A 9,200-nucleotide genomic window follows, 5' to 3' on the forward strand; every position below is an offset into this window, starting at 1 on the left:
AAGAATTAAAGTTGCTTAGAAGGAAGACCCAAAATTAGCAGAGGTATTAATCAGAGTGCAGAATAGTTAGGGGAGGAATTTTTTTTGTCAGATGATGGAGCTTTGCGGTTCCATTCTAGGTTATGTATTCCTGCCGATGCTGACATCAGGAAGACCATTTTAGAGGAGGCTCACACATCTTTGTATACAGTTCATTTCGATAATACAAAAATGTATAGGGATCTATGAGAGTTTTACTAGTGAAGTGGTATAAAGAAGGAAATTGCCGAGTAAAAGCTGAGCACCAGAGGCCGACAGGTCAGTTGCAGCCACTATTTATCCTAGAGTGGAAGTGGGATCATATATCCATGGACTTTGTTGCAGGACTGCCATTGGCATCGCATGACCATAATGTGATGTAGGTTACAGTAGATCGGTTGACTACGACTGCCCATTTCCTACCTATCAAAATAAATTATTCCCTTAACCATTTAGCGGAGGTGTATGTTCAGGAGATAGTTCGTTCTCACGGAGTGCCTGTGTCCATAGTGTCAGATCGAGACCCGCGTTTCACGTCACATTTTTAGAAGAGTTTGCGCGAGGCTCTAGGATCTCAGTTGTCTTTTAGCACGACATTCCATCCTCAGTCAGATGGACATACTGAGAGGACAATACAGATATTAAAAGATATGCTTCGAGTGTGCGTACTGGACTTTAGGGGTAGTTGGACTCAATTCATGTTGCTGGTGGAGTTTGCGTATAATAACAGTTATCAAGCCAGCCTTGGTATGGCACCGTTTGAGGCACTGTACGGTAGGAGATGTCGTTCTCTGTTATATTGGGATGATATGGGTGAGCAGCGAGTTGTGGGACCAGAGTTTGTGCAACAGGCGTACAATAAGGTTCGGCTCATCATAAATAGAATCAATGCAGCTCAAAGCCAACATAAGAGTTATGTCGATTATCACCATAGGAAATTAGAATTTGATATTTGTGATTATGTATTTTTGAAGATAGCTCCGTTAAAAGGGATTATGAGGTTTGAAAGGAAATGTAAACTTAACCCTAAGTTTATCGGTCCGTTTGAGATTCTAGAGAAACTAGTGCTGGTTGCCTACAAGTTAGCTTTACCACCTGCGTTATCTAAGGTGCACAACGTATTCCATGTTTCCATGTTAAGGAAATACGTCCCAGACCCTTCTCATATAATCAGTTATGGTAAATTAGAGCTCAATGATTCTCTAGTCTATGAGAAGGTACCAGTGCAAATTCTGAATAGAAGAGAACAGGAACTACGTAATAAGAAGATTCCCCTAGTAAAGGTTCTATGGAGGAATCATGTAATAGAATAGGCTTCTTGGGAGCTCGAGGAACAGATCAGACAAAAATACCCATAATTGTTCTAAGAAGTTCATATGTAACTTGGAAATGTAAGTAAATATGTAGTATTTCTTTTGCACGTACATGTAATAGTTTAGTTATGAATGGATTTTTATTTTTGAGAGAATTTTATTTTAATTTATATATGTAATCTCTCAGAACTTGAAATGTAATTACGGTATTCCTCCGCCATAAGTGAGGGTAAGTAATAAAATAAATAAGTTGTTTTGCCTTTAAGGGATGATGAGTTATATGAATAGTAAATTTCAAGGACAAAATTTTATGAGGGGAGAATGTAATGACCCGAAGAATAATGGTGTTTAAATAATAAAAAGAGAGAAAAATGAAAATAGTAAAGGAGGGCAGCAGCAAACTTCGTCGACGAATGCTTCACGTTCATCGACAACGTGACATTTTGGGCTCGTCAATGAGGGTGTGCTTCGTCGACAAGAAGATACTGAGAGGTTATTTTTTTCAACTCTGAATTTCGTCGACGAGGAATAGTATTCATCGACGAATTTTCTTCTTAACCTCATCGACAAAGTGACAGGGCTCGTCGATGAAGGCCAGTGTATAAATAACTCTAAACTCGATTTTTTCTCAGAAATTTCACGCAGAACACTTACTCTCTCTCTCTCTCCTTTTCGGTTTCTCCCCCTTCTCTCTAAGATCTCAGACCGGATTCTCACTGGTTCGACGATCTAAAGCCACCACGACGCTCTTTGGAAAGTTCTCTACAAACCTACCGGAGTGGATCGTTGGTGGAGCTACTTTGGAATTCATCCCTGGTTTAAAGTAAGACTTTTTATTCAAAATTTGGTCTTTCCATAGTTCTAGGAAATGTTGTACATGAGAGATGTTGGTTTCAGGGTATTGAATGGGGAACCCTGTGGGTGCAGGACGAGTATATTTTAGGGGATTTCTTCTCAGAAATCAGGTAAAAGAATAAACTAAAGCAGTTACTTTTCCATGAAAATACTATTAAATTACTAGTAGATTTACGTTCAAAAAACATGTATTACATTTGAATATTATTGAGAAAATGTTTATTTGGGAAAATACTACTATTATATTGAAATGTATGTATTAGTATGAATACCAGAAAATATGATTTTAGTATGGAATATACGGTATTTTTCAGCATTGTGTGGCATGAATATTATTTTATGTAAAAAGTATTATGTTAAGGCAATTTTACAGATAAAGTATGTTTTTAGAGAATACGAAATAATGCAGTACATTACGATTTTGCAATACATGATAATTAACATGTTTATTCAGATTATTACTTATGAAATGTTCGGTGCAATGTCATGATTGATAGCTAGTGTAAGGTCGTGTATTATGTATGATTTCGGCGCAAGACCGTATTTATGAAATGTTCGGCGCGAGCGCACAAATGTGAAAGTAATCGGCACAAGGCCATATGTATTTATGTTATTACAGAAAATACTATCAATCTACTTACGTTAAACTATATATTACCAGAATTCGGATGATAGTTCAATTCAGTTTCAGGAGCACGGTACCGTAACTATACAGATCAGATTATTTAGTTTCAGACTTGTGCTAACCATCCCTGCAAGTAGAGGGGGGTGGGAAATGGATAGTCGATGTGACTTTTAGTGTAGAGTTGTAAACGTCCACCTGACAGTCCGGATCAGGGTGTGGCAGGTTCATCGTACTTACAAACATTTTTGACTCGATAGTGGTCGACCAACCATTGTCGGGTCTCGCCTTCAGGCTGCACAACCCGTCATGGGGGGTAATACATGACATCAGCTAGCTATACATTCTGGATAAATTTTCAGTATTATTAGCTATACCAGAAAGTTTATGAACAGTACAATTTATTAGAAATATGAAAGTATGTGTCTATGCAGTTATGATATGATTAATGTTTTCTAGTATGCAAAATGTACTGTATATCTATATTAGCCTTAAATATTCATGTTGTCATACAGCTGTATTTAGTTTATTTTCCTTTACTGAGAGGTGTCTCACCCCAACTTAAATAATTTTCAGGAAACCTAGAAAGACCAACGGATCGAGGACGCCGTTGAGTTAGTTGTGCTACCACGTTAGGACGGTAAGTTTTGAACTAAGATTAGGAGATTTTTGTTGTGGGATCCTAGATATATTTTTGGATAGTTTTGGGGATTGTATATAAACACAGTATTATTATGAATTATAGTTAACTCTGGTATTATGCACTTTATGGTTTGGAGAATGAAATTTTACTTTTACTGTTGCTTAGGTTTTCGCTGTGTATGACAGATGTGTCCCCGTTACCCACGAATTCGGGTTGACTATATTATATGTGATTTATTATGTAGTAAGTTAAGCAGGTGGTTACAGTTGTATCAAAAACTTAATCAACCAATCAATAAGTTAATGAACTTTGATATTTATCAATCAACGTACTCCCTTTAATCAAGGTTTCCGCAATTCCCAATGACAAATTAATTTCTAGCAATTAAGTAAGCATCCACGTAATTTATATATGCAAAAAATTAAAAAGAGTAGTGTAAGGAGAGTGACACTGTATTTTTATAAGGTTCGGTCCAAGACCTACTTCCTTGCCCAAGGCAAACCACTGTAAGGGTTTCCCTTTCCAACTTTTTTATTAGGCCAAAGTTACAATCTCTCTAACAAGAATACCCTCTCGTTAGTCCAATGATCCAATCCCCTAAACCTTCAGAAAATCTCTCTAGCAAGAATCCTCTCTCGCTAGTCCAATGACTTAATAACTTGAACCGTAAAAAAATCAACAAGAAACGATTTGGTGTACAATGACACTCTCAAAAGAGCTGATTAGTACAATTGAACGCACAATAAATATACTTCAATTATACATCAATATAGAAAGAATTGAAGTTCAAAAATTTATCACCGGGTTCTTTCTTAGATTTGAATTTTTCAGTAATTGAGCAATGAACCGTGTGATTTGATCAGCAAGAACTTCAGCAAAGTATTTGCAATAAGGTTTTGAAGAGTATGAACAATATAGAATGATTGTTGATTGTAATTGTTGGTGTATGAAATCTTTAGGTTTTCCCATGTATTTATAGATGGAAAAAGCTTATATTTCGTGTTCCCCAAGTTGCTTTGAGTATTTCCCAAGTTATTACAAAATTTGGGGTCCAAGTAATCAAATTTGGAAACTTTTCCTCGCTATTTCAATTTGACCGTTACGAAGTTCAGTCGACTGGACTATCAGGGTCAGTCGCTTGATCAATTAAAATCTAGCGAAATTTCAAAATCCCAATGGAGTCAATCGCCTGAACTCACAGGATCAGTCAACTGGGCCTATTTTGTTTTCCCAATTTATTTCAGCATAAAAAGATCAGTCGTCTGACAAATAAAGGGGTATATATAGAGTTGGGCAAAAATCTAACCGTTGGGGACATATAGGGTATTTTGGAAATTATTTAATTATGTTTAATGCAACTTAACCCTGATTTACTGCGATAAAAATTTTACAAACTTGAGAGGTTTCGGTCGACCATTTTCAAGGTTCGGTCGACCGTATTGCTGAGTTCGGTCGAACGTGGCACATTTGAACTAAGGATTTGATCGACCGTATCAACGCGATTTTGAACCCTTCGAGGTTTAGTCGACCAAGGTAGGTTCAGTTGACCATTTTCTAAGGTTCGGTCGACCAAGTCAATTTTGAACTAGTGGTTCGGTCAACCAAGTTGTTAGGAGTCAACCACGTGTCAGTTCGGTCAACAGTGGAAGGCAAGTTCATTTCAGGACGATCGACTGAGTAGTCAACATGTTGCCTTTGGTAAGTTTGGTTGACCGAAGCTTCTATATAGCTTCAGGTTTAATCAATCGAAACCACTTAAAGTGTGCATTTGAGTCCTGATTTTCATTTGAAGTCACCCCTATTCACATAAGTATAACTTTTAAGTTATAGGGGACTCGTTATAAGGTGCTTGGGGACCTAAGGTCAGTCTATGACCTAACCTTTTAAATTAAGCCAAAAAATGCAGCGTTGATCGATTGGTGATCCTTAAGGTCATTCTATGGTCTTTGAGCATTTAATTCTTATCATGCATGATATGCAAATACTACAGATCCAAAATGTAAAACAAAATGCATTTTACAATAAGAACAAATGTCTTCAATCTTCTTACTCGTGTGTCTTCATGGAATGCGTCAAATACATATGATCTTCGAGTTTCTTTTGGCTTCCAAGTTCCTTGATCTTATGTGTGCTGAAATTTAGACCTGTTCATATATTTAAACACACATAAAATACTGGTGCTTTGTCAGTATCAAAATAGATATCAGACTCAAGAAGTCAACACATCAAATGTGAAATTATAAATTAGTTCATTTCCCATTGTATAAGGAAGTATATAGCAAAAACTATACCTTTGAGCTAATGGCTACTCGATATTGATTTCTTCATAATGACGAGAAATTGGATAAGGATCTCGAATGTGAGTATGGTCATTAGTAGTTGGTTCTACAAAGGCAACGGAATGGAATTACTTTGCTCTTCACCAATGCGATAGTTACGAACATTTATGACACTAGTACCTAAACTTTGTCGTGAGGGGACTTCTTTAGAGATATCAATGAGATCCACAATGCAGTTCAACATTTGCATTGTGAGATTAATAGAATGTTGTTATGTCAAGCATGACATTCTTTTATAAGCTTGCTATAAAGTACATGCTTGACAACGACAGGGATATTGCTAACTGTATAGAGAAATAGAGGGCAATCATTTGACATACCTACCATACTCGAGTATATCTAATGAGTGCAACACTAAGGATGATGATAGATGAAATATTAAGCGCTTATTTAATTTATTCATAGTGATTTGTCCACAGCTCTCTAAGTGGGATATAACTTACTAATAGAGGGCAATCATTTGACATACCTATCATACTCGAATATATCCAACAAGTGCAACACTAAGGATGACAATAAATGAAATATTAAGCACTCATTTTATAAATAGTTCTCCTACTACCAGTGTTTTTTAATTAAAAAATCAAATTTTCATTAGAAAAAAAGAAAAAACATTTTTTGTTATAACTATTTAATGGATGTGATATAGGGCATTACATACCCACGAATGATATACGCTGTTTTGAGTAAAAATACACCCTGCCATAAAGCTTTCATTATGAGAGAGAGAGAGAGAGAGAGAGAGAGAGAGAGACTTCTCTCCGCGCCCCATAGTCACACATAAATATATAACATAATATACCTTTAATGATTCCAAGACATTATTGTAATTGTTGTGAATGAAGAAAAAGTTCAAGAAGATGTTGGAATCCATTCACTGCCTTGGATGAAATTCTCCACAGAATATACATTCACATGCTCCGGCGGAATCTGTTTGCTCCAATTCACTCTATCCTTCAAGTCGGCTCCCGCCCCTTCGTTCTGAAACTCCCCATAATACAAAGTTGATAATGCAAACGTATCCTTCCATACCAGCCATCCTTCCGGCCTAATAAGAGCCTCCAACTGGCATTGTATAAAAACTGTCCTTGAATACATCTTCCAAGGTCTTCCCAGGTAGTTTTTGTGCACTATAGCTTTTTCATAGAAGTATTTCATGTACTCGGCAGTGCCATTCACCAGAGAATTCAGGAAAACAAAGCCGGTGGCCTGGGCAGGGTCAGTTCTACCCTGCGCCGTGACAGCATTTTTCTCACCGTGCTGGGGATCGGGCTGCCGAGAACTAACAAGGAGGGTGCAGTCTTGGAAGACAGAAGCCGAATTTCCAAAGATGAAGTCGACATTTCCCTGGATGGTGCAGGATTTATAGAATTGGCGCAAACTGTCGGCATACAGAGTGTCTTGGTTGCCAATGAACTCACAGTTCTCGATGACGGATAGGTCGCTGTCTGATCGGAAGGCAACGGCCTGGTGGCCCTGCGACCCCGCCGTGTTCTGGATTGTCAGCCCACTCGCCCAGAATCCATCTCCAAGAACCGCTGAAGGGTGCAACTCTTATTAGGACTTGCACATTACTGGGTGAAAGACCCATTGTAACATGCCCATATATGAAATGATATTATCCGAATTTCGAACCTTAAATATATATATATATATATATATATATATATATATATATATATATATATAATGAGGAAAACAATTAAGTCCAATGTTTCCTAGTAGTGTTATCCATCACTCTTTTGTTTTTAAAAATGTTAAAGAAAAAATTATATTTTTTACCAAATTTTGAAGGTTAGAGACGTCCCACATCCTTTTGTCCCTAATGGCAGTCGCTCAATGACATGAAATGGAGTCAATCAATTTGAGGACTTACCCAAAGATGCCGTGTTGTAGGTAGACACGCCAGGCTGGTCCGCATTCGCCGATCCCGTAATGACGGTTTTGCCCACGCCATCCCCCAGAAATACCAAATGTGTCTTATCCAACGGAACCCTCACCATCTCCTCGTACACTCCGGCCTTGATCTGTATCACGAACCTCTGCGTCCCGTGGCTCGGAGCAGCGTTCACCGCCTCCTGCACCGTATTGTAGCACCCCTTGGCTCCGTCCTTGCACACCGTCGCGTCCGCCTTCAACCCCGCCGAAATCCCGCCCTTATATCCAAGATCCGCCCCGCCGCCCGACCCAGCTCTCCCCCAGAACCCGTCCCGCTCCGTCTGGGGCGGAACCCAAGACCCGGTGTCGTTTCCCAGCGCGTCGTATGCAAAGATCATGCTCAAGGCGTTGCTGGTCAACTGCGTCAACGAGTCCAGAAACGACATCGTCTCATTCACCAGTCCAGTGTCGTTCGCGAAGGACAAGCCGGACCAGCAGGCGTACTGGTAATGTAGGGCCGCGCTCATCCAGGCGCGGGCGTCCTTGATCTTGCCGCGTGGCAGAGCGTCGACCGTCGATGAGGTGCGGTACGCGGAGTTCGCGAGCACCTCGATGCAGTTTTTGGATGCGGTGGTGCGGTTGAGACTGCCGGCGGAGGAGTCCAGGATGCGCTTCACCATGGTCTGGGCGGTCCCCAAGTTCTCGGAGGAGACCTGGATGGCGGCCTGGATTATCTGAATCGGACTAGCTTTCGGAGGGACCCGACTCGGTTGAGTGAGGGCAGCTATGCAGACATCTGAGAATCGTGTGGCGTTGCAGGCTTGGCTGATCTCCGGCGGGATCGCGACCACGGAGGGCGACGGCCGGGAGTGATGGTGGTGGCGGAGGGCGGAGGAGAGAGAGCAGAAGAGGAGGAGAGAGAGAAGAGCGAGAAAGGAGAGAGAGGCCATGGCGATGAGGAGGAAAGAGGAGTGGGGAGTGGGTTTTAGTCTGAAGGGTTTTCTGCGCATGATAAAATGAGCTTACACATATACATATATATATACACAGAGGCGGCTCTGCCCTTAGGCCATTAAGGCAGCCGCCTAAGGTCCCCAAATTTTTGGGTCTCTCAATTTTTGTTTAATATAATAATATACTTTTAGGGTCCCAAAATTTTTTTAATTAAATAATATTAATATTATTTATTATACTCTATTCCCATAGTTGACTTCCCAACTAATAAATAAATAAAATTATATTTTAAAATATAAAATAAATATAATTTAAATTTATTTTTTCAAGTCTTATACTTCCCAACTAACAATTTTATTGTATTTCAAATTATATATTACTCCCATCTCTCTCTCTTAGTCTCTCTAAAATTTTTTTTTCATCTCTCACACTCTCTCACTCTCATCTCTTGGTCTCTCTATGATTTTTGCTCCAACTATTGTGTTCATCATCTTCGGGCCTACGATTCTCTGTAATTTTCTTCAACTCTAATTTTGATTTCAATGTTTGTATATTATTTTTCTATTATTTTCACTCTG

At 39.2% G+C, this 9,200-nt stretch overlaps 1 protein-coding gene across 1 annotated transcript; it reads right to left on the reverse strand.

The window, feature by feature from the left end:
• Window positions 1-6,470: 6,470 nt before the first annotated feature.
• LOC131156852 (probable pectinesterase/pectinesterase inhibitor 51) lies at window positions 6,471-8,764 on the reverse strand. Its single transcript, XM_058110750.1, has 2 exons — window positions 7,667-8,764; window positions 6,471-7,328 (listed from the first exon to the last, which is right to left on the reverse strand). Exons 1-2 carry the CDS (start codon window positions 8,676-8,678, stop codon window positions 6,643-6,645), a joined length of 1,698 nt encoding a protein of 565 aa, XP_057966733.1. The 5' UTR covers window positions 8,679-8,764; the 3' UTR covers window positions 6,471-6,642.
• Between the last annotated feature and the right edge of the window lie 436 nt (window positions 8,765-9,200).

Source organism: Malania oleifera, chromosome 1 (genome assembly GCF_029873635.1).
Source record: "Malania oleifera isolate guangnan ecotype guangnan chromosome 1, ASM2987363v1, whole genome shotgun sequence".
Taxonomy (NCBI): Eukaryota; Viridiplantae; Streptophyta; class Magnoliopsida; order Santalales; family Ximeniaceae; genus Malania; species Malania oleifera.

Coding starts and splice junctions, on each gene's coding strand:
- LOC131156852 (XM_058110750.1), bottom strand. CDS start 8,678: ATGCGCAGAAAACCCTTCAGACTAAAACCCACTCCCCACTCCTCTTTC. Junction 7,329..7,666: donor CTACAACACGGCATCTTTGG/GTAAGTCCTCAA, acceptor TGCACCCTTCAG/CGGTTCTTGGAGATGGATTC.